The 25,062-nt window shown below is 37.6% G+C and overlaps 1 protein-coding gene across 1 annotated transcript in view; it reads left to right on the plus strand.

Moving 5' to 3' along the window:
- The window catches only part of WDFY2 (WD repeat and FYVE domain containing 2), a 161,069-nt gene that overhangs the window by 60,111 nt on the left and 75,896 nt on the right, over positions 1-25,062 (plus strand). Inside the window, exons 3-4 of the mRNA XM_008066095.2 lie at positions 6,906-6,973; positions 19,864-19,937. Coding sequence (XP_008064286.1) covers positions 6,906-6,973; positions 19,864-19,937 — 142 coding nt within the window. The remainder of the gene's footprint in view (positions 1-6,905; positions 6,974-19,863; positions 19,938-25,062) is intronic.

Genomic DNA, 25,062 nt, shown 5'->3' on the forward strand with positions numbered 1-25,062 from the left:
GCTTGGTCAAATGTTTGTGTCAGGACTCCTCTGCGTGATCATACTGGCTAGTGGGCTGAGGGCTGTCCCTCAGGAGGTCGCACCTGTCCTAGTTAAGGTTGTAGCTAAGGCAGGCACTGGATTTGGTCTTTTGAAGGGAGTTGGGGTGAGATGGGAAGCAAGGTGGGAATGCCTTGTTCTTCCCTAATTTTTTAGGGTACTCTCCGGGGCTGGAGCTGTGCAATTAAGTATTTACCGCTCCTTCCCATCATCTTACCCAGCACAGTGTGCAGACTTCTTGGTATGAGCTCAGCTTCCTGAAGCCTTTCTGTACCAGACCTCTATCCAGGTGCAATCCGAGGACTTCTTGAAACTGGACAGATGGATGGTGCTGGCTGTGGCTATGGGGATGGATTTTTGACTTGATTCTTTTGATATTACCACAAACAGTGAACTCCAGTTTTGAGGTTGGCATAGTGCTTGGCTTTGAGCAGATGTCAAGTATGGTAAAATGTGGTTCCTTCTCTGGTTTCATTTACAGCCCAGTCAAGGAGCAGACCAGTACTGATCACAGTTAAGTGTTTATAAATGCCACAACATATCTAACAGTTGTTTTAACCTTTAAAATAGGAACATTTTTTTCTCTTAGGATTAAAGAATAAGGGCTCATATTTACAAATAATTTTTACCTGTGGATATCTGAGCAGCTGTGTCCAAAGCCCAGCTGCTGCTCGAGGCCCATTGTAGGGTTCCTCATCTTATTGTTTTTGAGATGAGCAATGCTGCTCTTCCAGCTCTTCCAGTGTCTGATTCTGCGTAGTGCAGGGAGCTTGGAGGAGAAAAACCAGGACACGCAGGATGGCTTTGGCCCTGTCCTGTTCCTGCAACCTCAGGGCTTTGTGTGTGGGTGAATGGCATTTCAGCATTCAGGCTTTTTGCTTCCCCAAAACACTGACCTCTACTGTCTTAATATAACTCTTAATCACAGTTGTTATTGTCTGAAAATTTTATTCAAGGAAAAATGTTTTCACTTACTATTACAAGCTTTTAGTGTTGCATTAAAAATACAATTTTCAGAAAATTTAAAACTTCTAATGCTTTGTGTGGTGAAAGTTACATTTATTTAGGAAATTCCTAACCATCCAAATTGTACTTTTGATCTCGAGGATCCAGTACCTTTTTTTAAAAACTGCTATTGGACAAGCCTACTTCTGAGTGTATATCTAAAGGAGTTGAAAACAATCTCTAAAGTATATTTGTACACTCATGTTTATTACAGCATTGTTCACAGTGGACAATATGTAGAAACAAACCAAATGTCTATTGGTGGCTAAATAGATAAAGAAAATGTGGTCTATAAATACAATGAAATATTATTCACTCTGTAAATAAAAGAAAATCTTGTCACACACTACAACATACATGAACCTTGAGGTATTATTATACCTCAAGTGAAATAAACCAGTCACAAAAAGACAAATGGTGTATGATTCTTCCTAATATGGGTATCTAAATTGTCTAACTTTAAATTACAGAAAATAAAATGGTGCTTGCTATGTGTTGAGAGTGGGGAATGGAGTTGTTCCATGGATATAGAGCTTCAGTTTTGCAATGTAAAAAGTTCTAGAGACCTGTCGTACAACACTGTGCGTATAGTTAACACTATTGTACTATACTGTTAAAAGTGGTTAAGGTGATACATTTTATGTATGTTTGTACCATAATAAAATTTAAATATAAGTAAATATTTTAAAATTATTTAAAAAAATCAATAAAGCTGCAATTGGAGTTAAGAGAATAGATATTTTTATATACTTTACTTCTGTTTTTAGATGTAAAAGTTATCAGTTACCTTTAATATAAGTAGGTATAAGGAAGGCAGTATATTTAGTGAAGAGAGCTGTATTTAATAGGGTATTGTCAAGATTACAGTGTATTTGTAAAATGTTTTGGAGGCAGTAATTTCTTTAGAAATGAGTGTTGCTATTAGAAACATCTGGTTTTTGTTTGCTGCTCTTTGCTTAATTTATTTATTAGCTTTAGTAGTTTTTTCTTGTGTGGATTCGCTAGTATTTTCTATATATAGAATCATGCCATGTACAAATAGAAATAGTTTTATGTCTTCCTTTTCAATTTGGATGCCTTTTATTTGTTTTATTTACCTAATTGCTCTGGCTAAGATTTCTAATAATGTAGAATAGCAGTGATGAAAGTGGGCATCGTTATTTCTGATTTTAGGAAAGTTTTCACTTTTTATTGAGTATGATGTTAACTGTGAATTTCTCATGAATGTCCTTTATTAGGTTAAGGACGTTTCCTTCTATTCCTAGTACGTTGAGGGCTTTTTTCATGAAAGGTTGTTGTATTTTGTCAAATGCATTTTTTGTGTCTGTTGAGATGATAGTGGTGTGTGTGTGTGTGTGTGTGTGTGTGTGTGTGTGTGTGTGTATGTGTGTGTGTTTATTCTGTTAATGTGCTTTATGACATTGATTGATTTTCTTGTATTGAACTATCCTCACATTCCTGGGATAAATCCCACTTGGTCATGGTGTATACTCCTTTTAATGTGTTGTTGAATCTAGTTTTCTGGTGTTTGGTTGAGAAGCTTTCATTAATATTCATAAATATTTAACTCTATAGTTTTCTTGTGGCATTTTTTGTCTAGCTTTCATAAAATATGATATGAAGTGTTTCTTCCTTTTCTATTTTTTTAAAGTTTGAATAGAATTGTTAATTCTCCTTTTGAAGTGTTTGGTTGATCTCAGTGAAGCCATCTGGTTTTCACTTTTGATAGACTGTTTGTTCTAGATTATCTAATTGGCTGGCATATAAGTATTCTATTATAATCCCTTAAATTTCTATTTAGCTAAATGTTTGTTACTTTTGTTGATCTTTTCAAATAACTAACTTCTGGCTTAATTGATTCTCTATTATTATTATTATTATTAATTAATTTATTTTTTTGAGTTGGAGTGTCACTCTGTGGCCCAGACTGGAGTGCAGTGGCTGCTCCTGGCCACCGCAGCCTCGACCGGCTGGGCTCAGGCGATCCTTCCGCCTCAGCCTTCCAAGTAGCTGGAACTACAGGCACGCGCTACCACACCCGGCTAATTTTTTTTTTGTTTTATTGTAGAGATGAGGTCTCGCCAAGTTGCCCAGGCAGGTCTCGAACCCGCGGGCTCAGGCAATCCACTCACCTCACCCTCCCAAGGCACAGGATTACAGGCTGAGCCACTGAGCTCGGCTTCTATTATTTTTCTATCCTCTATTTTGTTTTTTTCTGCTCTAATTTTTGTTTATTCTGGCTTAGAGTTTAATTTGTTCTTCTTTTTCTAGTTCTTTAAGGCATAAAATTAGTTTGTTGATTTGTGATCTTTTTTAATGTAGGCATTTACAGTTACACATTTCTCTCTGAGCATAGTTGTCATTGTTTCTTATAAGTTTTGGTATGTTGTGCTTTCATTTTCATTCATCTTAAAGTATTTCCTTTTTTTTTTTTTTTTTTGAGTTGGAGTCTCACTCTGTCGCCCAGACTGGAGTGCAGTGGCCTCTCCCAGCCACCGCAGCCTCGACCCGCTGGGCTCCGGCAATCCTTCCGCCTCAGCCTTCCGAGTAGCCGGAACTACAGGCGCGCGCTACCATGCCCGGCTGAGTTTTTGGTTTATTGTAGAGATGAGGTCTCGCCTGCCCAGGCGGGTCTCGAACCCGCGGGGTCGGACAATCCACTCCCCAAGCCTCCCAAAGGGGCGGGATTACAGGCTGAGCCACCGAGCCCGGGCTTAAAGTATTTTCTAACTTTCCTAGTGATATCTTCTTTGACACTTTGTGGTTTAAGAGTATGCTATTTAATGTCTACATTTTGAGGATTTTACCCCCAGTTTTCCTTGTTATTGATTTTAGCCTCATTCCAGTGTGGTTGGAGAAGATACTTGGTTTGATTTTAGTCTTAAAATGTGTTGAAAATTGTTTTATAGCGTAACCACTGATCTATTCTGGAGAATATTCCATGTGTACTTCAGAAGAATGTATAGTCTTCTGTAGTGTTCTGTATATGCTTGTTAGATCTAGTGGCTTTATAGTGTTGTTTAAGTCTTCTATTTCCTTATTGATCTTCTGTCTAAATGTTCTATTCCTTATTGAAAGTGGTGTCTTAAAATCTCCAGCTGTTACTGTAGGATTGTCTATTTCTCCCTTTAATTTTGTCAGTGCTTGGTTTATATATTTTGGGGCTCTGTTCTTTGCACATATATTTGCAGTAGTTATATTTTCTTGATTAATTGGCCCTTTTGTCAATACATAATGTCCTTCTTTGTCTTTTGTAGCAATTTTTACTTAAAATCTATTTTATCTGTTATTAGTGTAGCTATTCAGCTATATATACTATATACTGCTATCCAGCTCTCATTCGGTTGCTGTTTGAATGGAATACCAAATAGTATTTTCCTTTTTTGTTATTTCTTTTTCAATGTATTTGTGTCTTTGAGTGTAAAGTGAGTCATATTTAAGTAGTGTAAAGTGGGATTGTGTTTTTAAAAATTCATTCTGCCAATCTCTGACTTTTAATTTGTGAGTTTAATTTATTTATGTTTAAAGTGACTATTGATAAGGAAAGACTTTTGCCATTTTGCTATCTATCTATCTATTTATTTGAGTTGGAGTCTCACTCTGTTGCCCAGGCTGGAGTGCAGTGGCACGCTCATGGTCACCCCAGCATCGACCTGCTAGACTCAGGTGATCCTTTCACCTCAGTATTCCAAGTAGCCAGATCTGCAGGCGCACGCTAATTTTTCATCTATTGTAGAGATGAGGTCTCACCAAGTTGCCTAGGCCGTTCTTGAACCTGTGGGCTCAGGCAATCCCCACACCTTGACCTCCCAAATTGCTGGAATTATAGTCTATTTATTATTTTTTATATGTCTTAAATCTTTTTTTGTTCCTCAGTTCCTTCTGTTGCCTTCTTTTATGTTTGATTTTTTTCCCCTCATGTACTATTTTTATTTCCTAAATTTTCCCTTCTGTATACCTGTATTTTCTCTTCCGTATGCATTTCAAATGTATACATTGTAGTTTGAATTAATACCAACTTAGTTTCAGTAGTGTACATTAACTCTGCCCCTGTGTTTTTTGTTGTCACAAATGACACCTTTATACATTGTGTGCCCATTAACATAGACTCAAAATTCTTGTTTTCTGCACCTTTTAATTCATGTAAGAAACAAAAAAGGAATTATAAACCAAATGTACAGTAACATTAGCTTTTATATTTACCTATGTAGTGACCCTTACCCAGTAATCATTATTTTTTGTATGGCTTCAAGTTACCATCTAGTGTCCTTTTGTTTCAGCTGGAACAATTCTTTTTAATACTTCTTGTAAGGAAGATCTACTAGTGATGCATTTTATTAGCTTTTGTTTACGTGGGAATGTCTTAATTTTGCCTTCATTCTGAAGGATAGTTCAGCCAAATATCTCTCTTAGCTATAGGAATCTTGTATTGCGTATGTTGGTGTACTTTATGATATTCCATAGGTCTCTTAGGCTTTGTTAATTTTTTTTTTTCCTTTTTCTTAAACTGGGTAATTTCAATTGCCCTATCCTCAAGTTTGCTGATTCTTTTTTCTGACTGCTCAAACCTGCTGTTGTACCTCGCTATTGAATTTTTCACTTCTGCTATAGTACTTTTTAGCTCTAGAATTTCTGTTTGATTCCTTTCTATAATTTGTGTTTTTATTGATATTCCCCATTTCTTCATACATTATCCTGATTTCCTTTAGTTCTTTGTCTAAGACAGTTAAAGTCTTTGTCCAATGTTTGAGCTTCTTCATAAATAGTTTAGGTCAGTTTCTTTTTCTTTTTTCTGTGAATGGGTCATATTTTCCTGTTTGTATACTTTTTATGTTGAGCTAAACATTTTGAATATTGTAATAAAATAATTCAGGAAATAATATTCTCCATCTCCAGGGATTGCTGTTCTTGTTGAATGCTGTAGTTATCCTTTGTTTAGTGACTTTATCAAACTATTTTTGCAAAGACTATATTCCTTGTTGTCTGGGATCACTGAAATCTCTGTTCTGTTATTTCTGAGGTCTACCAGTGATTTCTTTAAACACCTGGATCCAATAAGGGAAAAAGAAAGCTTCTGTCTCTAATTCTTTTTGAAAGACATTGCTATGGAAGCCCTCAGCCCTAGGGGTTTTGAAACAGTAGCCAGCCTTTGCTCCAGCCAGGCAAATCAAAACACACCCCTCCTACAAATTGTGGAGAACAATGTTCCCACCCTGGTACAAGCCGGCCTCTCTAGAAACATGAACAACAGTCGCCATGGCTGTCTGCTATGGGGCTGGGACTGACACTTCTTGCCAACTCAGTAGTTGATTTAGTGGAGAAACTAATGCTTGGAGAATCCTACTGTATCATGTTCTGTGATGTCATTCCTGTATTGCTTCCTATTAAGGTAATAATCAATATTACAATGTTGGATTAGCATGTATTATAAAAAGAACTTAAGAGTGAATGTGAGTACTATATAGAGTTATTTTTTACAAGTTATTTACCATTGTATTTGTTCATCTCACAAATTAGGATAGTTGACCAAAAAGACTCAGTTTTGTATGTGTCTGTAGTGGTATCATTACATATCATTTCATCGTAACTTGTGGCTATGCATACGTAATTCCAAGTTTACGTTCATATGTGATTCCAAGTTTACAGAAGCCTTAAATAGAAGGAATATAGGCTCTTTAGAGAGATATTTGTGGTATGCATATGTAAGTATAAATATGAGTAGGCATATATATGTATACATATATTATGTGTCGTTAAGATAATACATATATAAAATATTAAGAGATTTGTTTTCTGTGTGTCAACGTTTTCTCATGGCTAAAAATAATGTGATTTCATGCACACATTTTCTTCTGTTATAGGACAGTTCGTGTTTGGTTAAAGAGGGACAGCGGACAGTATTGGCCAAGCATATATCATGCCATGCCTTGTAAGTATCTGGATCTCTCTGTCTTGAAAAACCAGAAATTCACGCTAACTCCCCTTCCTTCCCAGATTGCCTTCTCTGTATTTTCTTCTTGAGTTGGGAAGATTGAGGTTGGGATTCTTATTATAATGAAAAGTACAATATTAAATCATTTTAGATTTTCTAAGGCTTTCACTATATAAAGTATGAAAATTGTTCTGAAATTGACTCTATATTCTTAGTTTCTGAATAAGATTAATGGAAGAAGGACTGTAGCACATAGGCTCTGATTACAGCAGTCTTCCTCTCTTTTCTAACATTTTGTTTAACTATTTTGTAAAGTATATCCTTAGACAATCCAAAATTTTGTCCAGTGATTACGTTTGTGAAGTAAATTTGTCCTTGAGTTATTGTTATATCATTTATTCAAATTCAAGATGTTCAGCGTTGAGCATTCAGTTCTCAAAAGAATTTGCTTAGGATTGAAACATTCTAATTAGAAGTTGATCTCATTTCCCAAGATTTTATCTTTGAAATATGTCCTTACACTGGTGAATAATGAATCTTCCAAATACACTTTTCAAAGAAAAGATATGAGTGATTCTTAGATTGTTGCACTGGCAGTTCTCCCACAGGTGGAGAAGAAATGACCCCCCAAAATAGGAAATTTCTTTTTAGTGAAGTATTTTATCTTAAAATTAGTGATGTTTGGGCATCCTAGCCCATGTTTAGTTTAGTGTAAAATAATTATTTAAATTCATTATCAGTTGTATTAAACATTTCCTTTCTTCCCTTCCCTTTAGAACTTAGTTAAAATTGACACCCTAGAAAAATCTCCCAGTTTTGTTGTTTGGGCTGATATACCCTCTGGCTTACTGCAACGTGCTCCTCATCTCTTGATATCCCCATCCCAATTTCAGAAGTCCATGCCAAAATAAATTCATGCTAAATTGTAGATGTGGGTAAGCTTATGCCTCTGGCAAAAGAATACTGTAATAACTCAAGCAACAGTTTTTGCCTGTTTATGAACAAATGAATTATTAAGGATATTATGATTTTCAAATTATCTTTGAGGCTTTGCATGTCTTTAGAATTTTATAGTAAATAGGTAGTAACCATGAAGCTGAACCAAGTATTCACTCCTTTTTGCAAGGCAGAAACTTCTTATGATTATGAATACTATGTCCTTCCTTTATCTGTTTTACTTCCAGAAGACACTGTTATATGTTATGGGCCCTAGATGAACTTTCTTTTTAAGCCATGGCAGTGATGTGGGTTTAGACAAATGGAAAGAGAAGGGATTATCTGTTATTTTCCCCCTGATTTGTAAGTGATATATATATATATATATACCAAGTCCTTTCTGTGATCTTGCTTCTTCATTAAACTTAACACAGTATCTAACTGGAAGAGATGGAGATGGGCTATAATCCAGCAAATTGAAGGTGGCCTCAGAGACCTAAAGCTCTTATGACTGTGCAGACAGAAGAGACAGACCTGGGGAAAATGATGGGGATTTGGGGATGGCAAGCGAGAAATCTTCTTGAGATAAGCTTTAATAGGAACCTCTTGAAGGCTCAGAATCCTATGCAGTTGCTTACCCACACCTTCCTCATATGCACATAAACATACATTTTTGTGTCATTCTCTAATGTTCTCTTGTTTTCAATATGACTGAGAATACAGAGAAGCCTTTAGTTGTGTTTTCATCATCTGTTAATTCTAGAAATGCTAGATGACTAAAGGTTGCTATAGCTACTATGACTGGCATAGGTGCTCAATAAATTCTTATTGAAAGAGTTGGCTGGACTCGGCTCATCCTGTAATCCCAGCACTATGGGAGGCCGAGGCAAATGGATTGCCTGAGCCCATGGGTTCGAGACCAGCTCGGGCAATTTGGCGAGACCTTGTCTCTACAATAAATAAAAAATTAGCTGGGCATGGTAGTGTACACCTGTAGTTCTGGCTATTTGGAAGGATGAGGCGGAAGGTCGACACTGGAGTGACTGTGAGTATGCCACTGCACTCCAGCCCAGGCGACAGAGTGAGACAAAAAAAAAAGAAAGAGTCAGTTTAATAACAAGGAAGAGTTTTCCCTGAGAACATTTATTATTCATTTTCCTTATGACTGAACATAAACTTAGAGAAAGAGGACCTTCTAATTATTTGTATACTTTGCCTGTGGTGTTCTACTAAAGGAAGTTAAAAAGGGATTGCTTTGCTATCCAAAGTGTGGTCTGTGGACCGCAGCATCAGCATTACCAAGAACTTATTAGAAATACACTGTTGGGTTCCACCCCAGAACTCCTGAATCGGAATCTGCATTTTAATGAAATCCCTAGATAACTTGAATGCACACTAAAGTGAGAAGATTGTCTTGTGATATTATACCCAACGTGTTGATGATCTGTGTACATGTTTATATGAATACATGTAAAACTTTATTCATATATAGTGTTGATTTATAAATATAGAGATGCAAGTACACATGCTAGTCATTCAAGCACCAACCGTGCACCTACTGTATATACGCCACCAATCTGGATGCCAAGGATTTACAGATGAGCAAGGTGCATGTGGTCAGGATGATTTCTGTAGTCTTTCACTATTGGATGGTTTCACTACTGTGTAGAAATAAAAGAAGAAAAGGTGTGTTCATCACAACTGGTCAGAAACTGGTTTTTAGGTTACTAGGAATGTTATGCATTCAAGTGACATAGTAGTTGACCTCTGAGCAAGAATTTAAATTTCATTTAACCTGAGAAAGGCAGACTTTTATTGTATAAGGAAATAAGCTACATTTCAATCAGTTAAAGAACCTGAAATAGAATTGAGTTTCCAAGGGGTTGTTTTGCAATTCTTTCTATTGAAAACCTGTATGATAACCACTAATATACCTAATCCTGAATTGTACCCCACATCTTTTAAAAATTAAAAAAGGTGTTTTGTTAAGAGGTTACTCAGTATTATCCTTAAATAACAGTTATGTGAGATTGGTTACAAAAATAAGTAAAAATACATAATATATCCAGAGGCTATAAAATGAATTCCACAAGGCAGATGTAGCCCTATTTTGTGTTTATAGATATAGTAAGTAGTATTCCAAATACAGAAGAAAACAAAAGGAGAATAATCTGAGCATTTAAAATCTGGCTTAATTGTTCATTTTGTCTATTAAAATACCTTTTAAATATAGAATTTGTCATGTTCTGGGCAGGAGTGTAGATGTAATGTAGCTTTGAAAATAATTTAAAGTTTAATGAAAGAAAGGGAGCAGAAGGCATTGGATGAGAAAGACTAAATAGTGAAGGCTAAGTTGGTGATAGAGAACCACCCTGAAAGGCTTAGTGTGCTGGGGCTCAGTGAGCTTGAGAGTGTGGCAGACAAGAGAAAGATGAAAGCAGACATAGCACGAACATAGACAAGCCATGCTCTGGGGTGTCTTGATACCCTGTGTTTTCTGAGAAACTCCTCCTCCCCCATAGGAGGGAGCCAAGAGAAACCAGACTTGCCGGTTAAGGCTGTTTGTCCCTGGGCTAATCTGATTTTCCCAGGAATTCAGAATGTGGAATGGGAAATGCTAGTCTCAGCCTGGGCAGGTTGCTTTGAACCTAAGAGCTGTGAGGTGCTTGTGTGCATGGAGAAAAAGTGAAAGCTGATCTGCAGAAAAGGTAGGAGGAGCCAGCTAGGGAAGAGCATCTGGCTCCCGAGGGATTTGAGGGAGAGAAATCCTGAGCAAGTGATGCTCAAGGTTTTCCTCATCCTCCTAATCGCAGGAGAAGCCTGACTGTGTTCTGCCTTTGGGTTCAAGAGCTATCCCCTTCCTTATTGAATATGCCCATTTCTGCTTACCCAGGTTGTTTTCTGTTACTTGTAACTGCAAATATTTGACTAAACCCAGCCCTGATTGTATACCTCCTGATTCCTGTGTATTCACTTTTTCCTGGATCGCTGTGATCTTTAATGAGAGTGGACTGAACCATGCCCTGTTGGTGCCACTATGGTGCTGAGCTGAACGTAGTCTGGGAATGGTGAGGGCATGTAAAGAAGGAAAGCAGAGAGTAATATTTTATCCCATTTTCTTTAATTTCTTTGGATAGTTCATTCAACAAAAGTCGTTTGTTTCTTCTGCATCCAACACTGTGCAATGTACTAAGAATACAGTGGTTAACTATGGCAGTCCATCCCTGTCTTCATGGTGTTTACAGTCTGGTGAGGAAGGCAGACATTAAATGAGTACCAACCATGATGTGTGGTGAGCATCATGAAATAGGAAGTAGGCATAATTGGGACATGGTCACAAAGTCTCTCCGAGGAAAGTCCATCTTAAATTCTTTCTGTAATGAATTTGGATGTGACTGCTAACTTGTTTTGTAGTTTAATTATAAGCTAGCTGATGTTTATGGATGAATGAGAAACCATAGCCTTTCTTTCAAACATTCTTTCAACAAAGAGTATCCTCTTGGTGTATCTCACACAGTAGCTGTTTAATTGCCTGTGACAATATCAACTTACAACTTACCCTTCTGAGACCCTGCCTGAGCTTGTAAACTGAAGCGGGACCTTCTGCAGGGTATAGAGTTGAAGTTTCACTTGCAGCCATAAATGTGATTCTTTGTTCCAGGTTTCTAACACATACCATTTTAACCACCACATTTGTATCATGCTACACAGAAAAAGCACAAGCATTCCTATTTTCATGGTTGAGTTATTTCAGATTTGCTTTCTTAGCCAGGTTTTGCCATTCATGGGGCCAGACAACGGAGAAAGGTAGGGAGGAAGCTCATGCAGGAGGTAAGGTGGCAGGTGTTGGGGATTTTTCTTACTCTATCAGAGGATTGAGTGTCATGGTTGGCCTTGACAACTTCTCCCCTGGGTATGTAGGACAGATCAATCACGGTGGCTATCAAAGATGTTGTGGACAGGCAGCTTATCCATAAGGACTGAGTACCCAGTCCTTAGAGCTATTGCTTCCAACCTTTGCCTTATGACACACACAGCAAATTCTATTTGTACAGCCAGAAAATAGAGTAAATCGAAAAGACGTACTGCCCTCTTGAGAGGGCCATGAGTGTTGGAGAATTAGAAAGCCTCTGTGGATTCTATTGTTGCCAGGGTAGGCAGTTGGCGTTTACTTTGGCTCTTAAGTGTTTAAGAATTTGTCCCCAAAGCCAAATAAGACATTTTTCCAAAGGTGGTTACAAATAAGTAGGCACACCAGGCTGGATGACATTCACCCTGCCTGCAGTTGCAGTTGGGCCCCTCAGCTTCCACATATGCACGGCCACCTCACCATCTGCTCAGCAAACATTTCAAGTATAGGAACTCAGGTCTTCACTGAAACACATCATTTCAAACTCTCTGCTTTCCAGTTTTTATTCAATGCCTGGTTGAGAGAAAGACTATTTTTGGTGGACAACATGAAGGATCTTCAGTCTGATTATTCACCTAAATTCTGTAGAGAATTTGGATATGATTGTAAATTATTCATCTAAATTCTCACTTTGTGTTAGCCCTCTGCAGAAATACCCACATTTATTGTGCCATCTGCATATACTGCTGTGTACATTATATGAAATGCTTTATGGCTGTTTTTGAAATAATGGTCTATATAACATGTAGCTCTCCTTTTATGAAGAAGCACAAAAGGCGAATATTTTTCAGACATGAGGGCAGGAACCTTTTGCTTTCTTGAAGACAGAAACTTCCTTGCCTTTGTGCCACAGCCTACTGGTGTGTAGGCCAAATATATTAGCAGACCCTTGAGAACTGATCCCCTTAGCTGAGCATGGAGGTGGAGGGGGCAGTTTGTCTTTTCTATTTACTCTATTTTCTGGTTGTACAAATATAATTTTCTGTGTGTGTCATAAGGCAAAGGTTGGAAGCAATAACTCTAAGGACTGGGTACTCAGTCCTTATGGATAATGTGAAACCTAACACTAATTTTCGTAATGGATCTTTATTTTAATTTTTTCATTCTTACATATATTTTCTTCCTGAGTCTAGATTTTTTGTTTATTTTTATTGTTTGGTATTATTGTGTCTGCTTTTTTAAGCCATTTCAAATTCTTTGTAAAATGAGATAGAGAATATATTAAATAAATTATCCTAGTTAAGAAAAATGATGTTTGAACATAGTTTACTGTTAACATTAAATTCACCCCCTAAAAATGTATTGTTTCAGTTTGGAGTATTCAAAATAGCTTGTAGGTTAGACCCGATGGAATGCCTGGGTGGGAAACTGGAATATGGTTTTCATATTTGCTACCAATTTGCTGAGTCACTTTGAGCAAGTCTTTTTTTACATTTTCTCAGCTTTAAAGCCTAACAGATAAACTGTTTATTGTTGTTGTTGTTGTTGTTCTCAAAATTGTGAAACTATTTTGGTTATTGGATATATCAAGTAACTATTTGTTAAATACTTTCATGTTCTTGATGCTTAGCCTATCGATATTGTATACTGTGCTATAGTATGCAATATGTACTTGTTGCTTGTATTAACCCAGAGTTATTAGGAAAGAATGATTAAATTGTGAGGTTGTGGCTAGGTTGGTTTCCTCTTCCCATGTGTTGGGACTGTAATAGATAACTTGAAATTAAGGGATTTGGAAAATTAAGTTAATATACTTTTAACTGGAGTTATTTTGTATGTAAACTACAGATGCTAGTTTTCCCATTGGTGAGGAACACTTTTAATAATTTAAGAGAGAAGGTGGTCTGTGTGCTTCTCTGACCTGCCTCTTTTGGGTTTATTGGAGTTTTAAAGAAAAGTTCATGTGGATGGATGAGTGGTAAAAAGATATTTGGGATTATGAATTTGGCAGTTTACTTTTTATAAGGAGCTGATTGTTTTGGTGACTTTTAAACATCTTTAATTCAATTGCAAGTTTTTTTTTGGCAGACTGGGAGAAATGTGTATAATTGGGAAATGAACATTCTGTTGTTGTAATTTGTACCTTATTTCAAATAACTTTTGGATTCTTGGTTGTGAAATGTATTGTTCCGTTTGCTGGTTTGTTTTTTGGTATAGGTTATATTATGGAACTATGCATAAAAACAACTTATTGCATTTTTTAAAACCACAATGTAATAGGATATTTTAATTCCGTATTTACTAAGAAGCAAAGGTACCCAAGGAACTTTTGATTTTTAATGGAAATGAGGGAAAGCATAGGTTATCCAAACTAAATACACCAAGTATTGAGTAATCTGAGTAAGTAAAGCATTTATTTAGCATACTTTTGTTTGAGTTTCATCTGACAGGGCATTTTAAAATTTACTGTAGTTGGATCACTACTGTAACTTAAAACTTGTCTAGGAGAGAAAGCAACCACTTCTAATTCACTTTTCTGCTATTACTCAGACTAGATTAAGGAAAACAACATGGTTAATTTTAGTAGAGTACATAAAATGTTTGATTTAAATAAAAAATGATTTCAGTACTAGATAATTAAAGTTTTAAATATGGTTATGCACAATGAAATAAAACTTGAGTCAAGTACTGCAAATCTAATAAATATTATAGCAGCCAGGCTTGGTGGCTCAGCCTGTAATCCTGCGCCTTTGGGAAGCTGAGGTGAGTGGATTGCCTTAGCCCGCGGGTTCGAGACCCGCCTGGGCAACTTGGCAAGACCTCATCTCTACAATATATCAAAAAATCAAGTGGGTGTGGTAGCGCGCACCTGTAGTTCCAGCTACTCGGAAGGCTGAGGCAGAAGGATCGCTGGAGCCCAGCAGGTCGAGGCTGCAGTGGCCAGGAGCGGCCACTGCACTCCAGTCTGAGCGACAGAGCGAGACTCCAACTCAAAAAATAAATATATATATCATACCACGTCAAACAGGTCTGAGTGAAATAGTGTTGGTGAATTAAATCATTGTTTTAGGGGATGGGGAGGGGGGGAAAAATTAAATAAATCATTTTTTTGTAGGGGTGTGTTGCTCATTGGAGTCTCTATTGAAGACCCTCTGATTGTGAGATTCTGACATTTAACTTCACCGGGGTGTTTTAACACCTGAAGTTTTATTTGTAGAAGTACGATTGTTTATTTAGTTTTAAAGTTACAGTCAGAATGTCTCATGAGGAAGATTAGCATCTCCTGCCAAAGAATGCCTTTAGCATTGTAAAGCAGTGTGATTGAAATCCACAGCTTAATCTTCTATGAAACTTGTGTTTTTTGAGCAAAGTTCAACCAGTCAGCAAAGGACAGAAAACAAATTAGTTTATAAAACAAAAGAATTATCAGTGTAAGTAAGAGAAATGAGAAAACTTTCCCCAAAAAGAAAAATTTTGAGACTGTCTATCTCCTCTCAACTACATTTTTATTTTATTTTATTTTTTGAGTCAGAGTCTCACTCTGTCACCCAGGATGGTGTGCGGTGGCATGCTCATGGCCACCTCAGTCTCGACCTGCTGGTCTCAGGCGATCCTTCCACCTCAGCCTTCCAAGTAGCTGGAACTATAGACACCTACCACCATGCCCGACTAAATTTTTGATTTATTGTAGAAGTGACATCTTGCCATGTTGCCCAGGCTGGTCTCGAACCTGTGGCTCAGGCAGTCTTCTTGCCTCAGCCTTCCAAAGTGCTGGTATTACAGGCATGAGCCACCACCCCCGTCCAACTACATTTTTTTAAATAAGCAAGGACAATGTTTTAAAAATACCAATTATGGGATAGGATTATTAAAAATGCAAATAACCATTTTCTCTCTAACCCATTTATTATTGACTCGGTGGAGGTTGATGTTGGTCCCTTGAGTTCCCTTTGTCTAGGACTCACATTTCTTGAGCTTTCTCCCTTTAAATTATGCAGTCAGCTGGGTTTGGTGGCTCAGCCTTTAATTCCACGCTTTGGGAAGCTGAGGTGAGTGGATTGCCTGAGCCCGCAAGTTCAAGACCCACCTGGGCAGCTTGGCGAGACCTCATCTCTACAATAAAAGTCAACAATTAGCCGGGCGTGGTAGCGCGCTTGCCTGTAGTTCCAGCTACTTGGAAGGCTGAGGCGGAAGGATTGCCAGAGCCCAGCAGGTCGAGGCTGCGGTGGCCGGGAGTGGCCACTGCACTCCAGTCTGGGCAACAGAGTGAGACTCTGACTCAAAAAAAAAGAAAAGAAAAAAAAAAAATTTGCGGTCATTAATGTAATCACCCATAACGGAGCTTCTCTTTATTTGAGTTTTCCCTGTACTTTAAAGTGAATACCTGCATTAAATTAAAAAGAGTTTATTTTCCCAAACATCCAGTGTTATGAAAGTGCCTAATTTTCATAACATTAAGGTGAGACTTTGACAGACCATCAGGATTTAAAGTCCCAACACTAACAAAAAAGAATCTGAGGTACCAATATCCGTAGGCCTGCATGAATTTCTTTTCTATCTTATTTGTATCTCTCATTGCTTTCTAAAAATTTTGCAGTATGTTTCTTTTGACTTTTATTAGTTTGAGACAGAAAAAGGAAATGGAAAATCTTAATTCAGATAACATGGAAAATGAGTCCTGTACTATTGAGAAACTGTTATCATTTTCCCCCCTATATTTTAATTAAAACGTTGGGAAAAATATAGGAAGCTAGAGTGACTATACCATCAACAACACCAGTAGCAAGGCCTTGAGTTTCAGTTATTGGGTTAGTATAGCAGTAGTCTCAGACCATCTACATATATCATGATATATGTGAGAGGTCTTGGCAAGTGAGGGTCACTCTACAACTCTTACTCTGTGTGGTTATTATTCTCATAGGGAAACAGTTAAAAGTGGGGGTAATAAATATATCTGCACATTTTGCCTCATGTTGTATTTGTTTCATTTAGAGTTCAGGAGTGCGTTTTGATAAAGGAAGTCAGTGGAAGGGAGCTGTATTATAATTTTATGGCCCTGGTCAGGCACTTCACCCACTCTTTGGAGAAAGCAATTTTAAGGTGGAGGAATAGAACACTCTCCAGCCAGTTCATCTCTAATTTGCACATTCAGACATCATAGAGACCAATTATTTCTTTATTGCCTATGAATTATTAGTTTTACAGTGTTTAATGCAGAATACATCACAGATATTTTTAGCTATATTTTGCAACTTAGCTATAAATATTGTGTTTAAATCATAATTTGTTTGTTTCCCCCCTTATTCTTTCTACCAAAGTACTCCCTTTACCATTTGTCTGTAATTACCTTTATATAATATAATTATATATTCTATAATTACCTAACCTGTGTCTCCTCCTTCCACAGACAGTTTTCCCCTTGGATATTTGTCTTATATGGCTAGGAGCCCATTTTGTATGGCATATTGTATGGCACAGCACAGTCTTTTGGAGTAATTTTTTGGTTAATTTCTGGAGAGCTGAGGTATGAAGGATCTCTGTGTGAAGCTATTTACTCCTTTCCCAAAAGGAAAGACATTTACCGTAACAACAAATCTGAGCATCACTGTGCTTTTCACTGTTCTTTTCGTTTTTCACTGTTTCCATGCCAGGGACTGTGGGTCACCACCTCAAGGCCTTTTCCTGTGAGAGTATCATAGTGGGGAAATGGTTTGAGAGTATCATAAAGCTCACCTCCCTGACACATACAGGTTTAGTTTTGCCTGATGTTTTCCCAAAATGCCTCTTTGAAGAAGTGATCATGCCTTAGGGGGTACCTGGGAGCTAATGCTATCTACCTCTGGCATGTCCCTGTCGAGAACATCTTGGGTCCAGGCATATGGGTTCTAGAACAGCAGGGTGTCTGTTAAAATTTCTTTTGTTTATGCTCCTTTATAAGAAAACTATTTTGCTTTTGAATTCTGGTGGTGTTTTATGATATACATAAAGTGATTTGAACCAAAGAAATGAAATTGTCTTACAGTTCCTATATGCAGTTGGTTTTGCAATCTATAAATTTCTTGATGGCAGCAAAAATACCTTATATATCATTGTAGCACATGCCTGGAACATAGTAAGCATTCTAAACTTTTGTTGAAAGAATGAGAAATATAGTAAATAGGGGGAAAAACAAGGAATAAAGAAATAGCAGTGTTGATTTAAGGGTAGTCTAATCAGTGTTATAAAAAAGTATTAATCTCACTCATAGATCAATGAGTTTTCTAACTATAGCATAACCAGATATGAACTTGGGAGGAAATCACATAGAAAATATTTTCAGATGGTCAAGCGGGATAATCTGTGGCCCCATGGGACTGCCATTGGGTTTTGCTTCATATGCTCATACTTACATCTTCAGAAGTCATTAGATATTTATCATTCATTTTGACAGAAACAGCAAAATAAGGTTAAAGATCTCATCATTCGAACAAAGAGCTATGTTTAGTTTTTCCATGTGTACTGTACTTTTATGTATGTATGGCCTTTACATAGTTGTAATCATAATGTATTTTTTGTTTTGAACTTTTTCGACTAACATTATAGTTTTTAATGAAATCATTTTAGTTCTGCACACATGTTTTGGGATTATGAGATCTGGCATCTTGGTGTTTGTGTAGAAATTATGTCAACATAGTTTATAGGCCAAGGGCAAATAAAACAGATTTTCTTAGGGCAATGCATTAAATATCATCGGCTGATTGCTTTTTTCCAGCAGAGTACTTCTGGAAATCTGGTTTTATTTTGTGACTAAATAGAAGATAGTCTGTTGTACTGGTGAAAGTTTGGGGGCGGGATTCTTTTTTGTGTGTTTTTATTTTCTGAACATGTCATAACTGAAAGTTAGAAAAAAGTAAATAATTGGGCAGTTTGGAAGATCTTTGTTGTTGTTTTGTTCAGGGTCCTTTTATAGAGAATGAAAAAATTGCTAAGTGATATGTTTATGAAGTGACTCTGTCAGTGGAACTTGAAGTGCTTTTTTAGTTTAATGCTAAATCTCAGTTGGTTGTCTGAAAATGGGACTGTGTGCCTGAATTATGTTTTTGTACTGTCTCTAACTGTTCCCTGTGTGACTTTAGGTAAGACATCTAATCATAACTGTGCAAAGTAGGAATAAAAATATTTGATGCTGATTCTGATTATGATGATTAATTAGTTCATGATTGATAGGGCTATTGTGAATATGGGAGGAGACATTTAAAAATTGTGCTGGACTCTGTAGAACAGCTGTTTCAGTATGGGGTGAATGGTCACAAGAGCCCCATTCTTAGGAGCAAGCATCCGTGAAGAAGACAGAGGCCTGGGAGCTGACTGTTGATTAAGCATTTGGGGAGTGCATGTGGCTTCTGAGCATACTTAATTTACTTAGACTCAGCTGTACTCGAGCAGTCAGACTTGTGGAACAGGGAGTCCCAGTTCAAGACTGGGTGACTGATTCACCTGGCGTCTTTCCTACAATGTCTGTCCCTATGAATTGGTTCTTTTTAAATGGAGGCAAATCTTCAGTTGTTTTCAATAAGCAGCCTCTGTCATAACCCTGAATGCCAAGAGCAAAAAACTCCTGTTAGTTCACATGCCACAAATCAATTCTGAATAAGAAAATAGATTCTGTACTGTGTGTGTATGTGTATGTATGGTGGGTGGGGAGGGTGGAGAAATCATAAGCTCTTTCATTTCCCTAGTTGAGAAAGGATAGGGTATCTCTGTTTAAGATGGAATTGGAGTGGTACAAAGAGAGTGGTAACAAAAACGTTACACAGCACAAATTATTGTTCATCTTGTCAAGCAAAGTTAGACTCCATACTGATAGAACAAGCCAAGACCAAGCAAGCCCCTTGGAACTTGCCCAGTTTGAGAATATCTTATTTGTTATATTCATTTAATGGACAATTGAAAAACTAGTGGGTGGTTGTAAAATTACTGTTTTTAGTTTTTAGTGAGTGGGAGTTAAATGAAATGTTTTTCACTGGGGAAAATATAGCCCCACACTTTTAGCAGTTAGGCACTCCTGAATCGATGAGAATCATCGTTTTGTTAATTTCATCAACATGTTCATTTCTTTCAGCTCCATGTTCATGCATGTCTTTTAACCCGGAAACAAGAAGACTGTCCATAGGTCTAGACAATGGTACAATCTCAGTAAGTACACATAAATAAGATTTCCAGTTGAAATACTTCCCTTCCTGTGGAGTATGTATATGTATTGCAATGAGAATTATTTATTAGTTTTTTTTCAAATTAACAGAATCATTTTCTTGCTAAATAAGTGGAAATTACAGTGTAGCAGATTATGGTGAGGTAAGACATTCTATGTAGGGATAGCTATCATCAGTGTCCACTTAAATGCTGACAAGGGGGCATTAGGAGGCCAACAAGTACACTGCATGAGTCTGCATCAGTGAGAATGAGTTGTAATCCTAGTGGCGTTGATCAGATGGTTCATCTTGGTGTCTTAAGGTTCACCACATAAGCAACAGAACAGGACGAAAATGCCTTCTCTTATGTTTGCATGTCTGCTCTGATCTTTGCTACTCTGAGTTCTCCTTCCCCTTTTCCTTCTGTTTGTTGTCTTCTCAGCTCTCCTTAGCATCTGAATAGCACTCTGTAAATGGGTATGAATTTGTAAAAAAAGACAATCTATTTAGTTTGTAGGGTAGATTCTTTGATTATAGATCTTGAAGAAACTGAAGTGATTAGAGATTGAATTTTGGGTTTTATCTCCCTACTTAATCTTCTTAGTATTTAGTTTCAACTTGTATAGTAATATTAACTAGTAACAAGACTGAGGTGATCAGTGCTCCATTTGGTAAGTTACTCAGTATTGCTTGTAGTCTGTCCTGGGCAAGATGGGCCTTACTTTGGGACCTGTGAACTGGGAGGCCCTACTGCTCACACTTACAGAGTGAAGGGTCTCAGGGGCAAGGAGATGTGACCAGCTCAAGCCTTCACTCTTGTCCACTCCATTCTCTGCTTACCAGGACCCTGGAACCTCTTGCCCCCATACAGCTGAGAGCCTGCTTCCAGTGTCTGCATGAACCTTCTCCCTGGATCTGTCTTTAGGAGGATAAAACCAGGGATTGTGCCCTTAGGCCTGAGGGGTGGCGAAGGGGTAAACAGAGGTAGGAATAGGATGTCCACCCCCAAGTGCAAGGCTCCTCAAGGTATCGAGCTTGAAAGAACAGAAAGATCAAGGGATGGACTTGCCTTCCTGTGTTACCACATTGTGGTTTGGAATTTCATGGAGTCTAAGAATTCTAAATTTGAACCTGTACCTCAAGCTACTTGAAGGTGTATTTGTCAAGATTGGAGGATAAGACTATATTTTATTTAATAGCTTATCTTGACTTGTAACTTTTAAATATCTAAACATGGAGTGTGGACCTACATTTGTAATCTTGCCCCAGCCCCTGCAAATGGTAGTGGGCTAAAGTTTTCTATTTGATCCTTAGGCAAGACATTTGTTTGGTGACCTTTATGGGAATGCGGACAATATTGGTTGTGTGTGTGTGTTGGAGTCTCACTCTCTCACCCTGGCTGGAGTGCAGTGGCATGGTCATGGCTCACTGCAGCCTCAGTCTTCTGGGCTCAGGTGATCCTTCCTTTTCAGCCTCCTGAATAGCTGGGACTACAGGCAGGTGCCACTACACCCAGCTAATTTTTTAATTTTTAATTTTTTTTTTGTAGAGATGAGGTCTCACTACGTTGCCTAGGCTGGTCATGAATTCCTGAGCTCAAGCATCTCCCTCCTCACCTCCCTAAGTGCTGGGACTATAGGTGTGAGCCACTGCACCTTGCCTGGAATTTTAACTGTATTGTTAAATATAAATCGGCCTATTTTTGGAGTTCTCTAATATCCAGTGCATTTGATAGATCTGTAAACTGTTCCTTAGGTGGACAGAAGAGATGTGTATGATACTGACTTTTGTCTACTTTGAGGAGAGCCATTTTAAAAGGGAGGGTTATGTGAGATAAATTAATTTTTTAAAGATAACGGAAGATCATTGGATTATTCAATGAACTCCTGAAGTGTTCTTACAAAGGAAATCTGCAAAGATGAGCTGAGATCCCCATATTGCCCAACAGTTCATAGGACAGTGTGCATAACTCGAAGATGTAGGTTTATATAACATATGAGTCGTTTCCTGCACTTTGAATCAGTGTGGGTGGTTAATGGGAGCTGATAAATTTGGCATTGAAGGCAAGAAAGGTGAGTAAAGTAAGTTATGGAGAACTCTAGTTGTTTATTGTATGTAAGAGGAGAGGCCATCTTCGCCATTATTCCTTTAGTAAATGAAACTGCCAGAGAAGCAGAGCATCAATCAGGGACCAGAGCTCTGTCTCTTCTTTAAGTACGTCAGTGCAGTGTTGAGATATTCAACCTTATCTTCCTTCAATCTTCTGAAAAAGATTAAGGGCCTTGGCTTGTATGAAATAATTTCCTTAACAGTACCTCCTTTATGTTGTTGAGAAAGATAAATTGCACGTGCTTCCTATTCTTATCTGAAGAATCTTAAAGAGTCTAAGTTAAGGACAGATGCACGGAGGGCACAGCATGTTTAAGACTCAGGATTCTCGTTGATCACTACAATAACAGGTTCTTACTGAAAATACTTAGTCTGGGCTGTGTAATAATTTACTTTTTAGACATGAGAAATCCTAGTCAGAGAGTACGCAGTTCCTGTTTCTTGAATATAGCAAATAAATTTTAGAAAGAAATACTGGTTAACTTATTTTAAAACCAAAGGATGAAGTCAGAAAGTAGCATTCTTCCTTCACTGCATTTTACTGAATAAAAAGAATATGGTGTAATAAGATATGAGACAGTTAATGTAACTTAGTAGTGAATTAGAGATGAAGCAGGAATAGCAAATAAAGACCATTCTTTCAAAAATTTCAGCACCAAAGTAAGCACTAAAGCAAGATGTGATAGGAGATAGACAGCAAGAGGGTCTAGAATGATTTGGAAACTCAGCTGTGGGAAAGAATGGGGGCACTTGAGATAGAAGGGGGAGAGAGATAGTAGTGTCATTAATTTTGAGGTGCAGGAGAGGAATGACTTTCCTTTTCTCCCATGAGTTTGCAGGTGAGATCACGTACTAAAAGAAGCTGAAGATGGGGTGAAAGTATATTTTCCTACCTATGCCTTTTGCTCTTTTTGACTGACTGTAGAACCCAGAATCTTCTTCTGCCATCTTGGGCTGCAAAGTTCTCATTATTGTTCCGGGCCTCGTCAAATGGTATCTTCATATTCTTTACTTTTGTCAGGTGGTTCCTGAGCCCTACCAATTGAAATTAATCGCACACCGTACTCAGTAGGTTAGCTATATTGTATTGCTTTTTAGGCTTTTGTTTTGTAAAATGTTTTCAAATCTGTCTCTTCTATTAAAGTATTGGTTGTTGAGGCCTTGGCTAGTCTTTTCTTCATCTCTTCTCCTAACAGATCTTTGTGTATGTAGTTCCTTGTGCAAATTAGGAACTCAGTAAAGAATTTAGTTAAATAAGTTTATTGATTAAAGTACAAACACTATTATTATTTAATATAGCTGGCAATAATAAGCACTTGCTTAAATTCTGAGATTTTTTTGGTACAATTTTATTACCATTTTAAATGTTTTGCAAAATGGAATTACCTTCTGTAGGATAAAAAAAGTTATGCCAATAGTTTAGTTTGTCTTGGGTTTTCAGAAATGTCTTCTGTTTTAATATTCAGAGAAGTTAGTCAGATTGTGCTAACTGCTATTCTTGCTATCTGGTATTCTTTGAACTTCCAATTGTATATCTCATGTACTCTAGCCAACTAACAAATATTTGAATATTAACTGTGTACAAAAGGTTATGCTCAGTTTTGACATAGCATGGCTACTGGTCTCATACAGTTTGGGGAGACATTTTTCATTTTTCTAAAAAATGAAGTTATGAAATAAGTAACACATAGTAAATAATATCGGAAGTAATGCTACACTGATGTGATGTTGGCAAGAAGGTGAGGTCAGAGGAGAGTGGGAGACAGTGGTCTGGAATAACTCCGTGGAGACTTGATGTGAGTTGGATTTAGAGGATGGGCCAGGATTTGATTAACTAAAGATAGAAAGGTAAAGTGTGGCAGACAAAATTGATGGCATGAGGGAAGAACCCATGAAGGTAAACAAAGGGCAAGAAATGTTTGGAGAGAAGCCAACCAATTTGGAAAGAGAATTGATGGGTTACTGTGGAAGCCTTGACTCAGGTTGAATGGTTATTGTTGTGAAAAGGAGCTGGATCTCTAACAAAGAAGATTCTCCCCATCCCACTCCAAGACTTCCTACCATATTTAAAAGGGTTAGTTGCTGGGCTCGGTGGCTCAGCCTGTAATCCTGCGCCTTGGGAGTAAGTGGATTGCCTGAGCCTGCGGGTTCGAGACCTGCCTGGGCATCTTGGCGAGACCTCATCTCTACAATAAATCAAAAAATTAGCCGGGCTTGGTAGCGCACGCCTGTAGTTCCAGCTACTTGGAAGGCTGAGGCGGAAGGATCGCCGGAGCCCAGCAGGTCGAGGCTGCAGTGGCCGGGAGTGGCCACTGCACTCTAGTCTGGGCTACGGAGTGAGACTCCAACTCAAAAAAATAAAAAAATAAGTAAAAAATAAAAGGATTAGTTAATTGACTGGTGAGGAAATGTCAACACAGAAATAGAGAATTTTCATGAAATGAATTTTCATCAAACCTGCCGAATAGTGGCTATAGGATAGAGACGTATATATCTTTATAAATGCATATTTTATTCTTCATCAAAACTGTTAGGGAGCCAAATTTTTTTATTACTATCTTGCCAAGATAAATGTATAGTCACTGAAGATCATTTGAACAAGGCTTCCAAATGACAAAGTCTCTGTCGTCTGAAGATTAATCTCATATATGTGTTAAAGGAAGTTTGATTGGGATGGGAGGAAAGGATTGATTTATATAACAGTTAGCATTGAGAATGATGATTTTTGTGTAAAATATTTTAGTAGTTCTTGTGATTATTATACTCATTACTATATATTAATATTAGATCACATGGATTATCCAAGGGAATGGAAAAGGAATGAGAACTAAACATTAATTGAACAACTACTATATAACAGGCACTCTCTTGTACATACAACACCTCATTCCAGCTTCACAATAATCCTGTGATATAGGTGGTATTATTTTACATGTCTCAGATAGGGAAACTAAGACCTGGAAAATTTACATACCTCTCTGACTTACTTAACTAGGATGCAGCTCGGCTGACATGGAGCT

The sequence above is a fragment of the Carlito syrichta genome, unplaced genomic scaffold (assembly GCF_000164805.1).
Source record: "Carlito syrichta isolate Samal-C Ts95f unplaced genomic scaffold, Tarsius_syrichta-2.0.1 Scaffold308842, whole genome shotgun sequence".
NCBI lineage: Eukaryota > Metazoa > Chordata > Mammalia > Primates > Tarsiidae > Carlito > Carlito syrichta.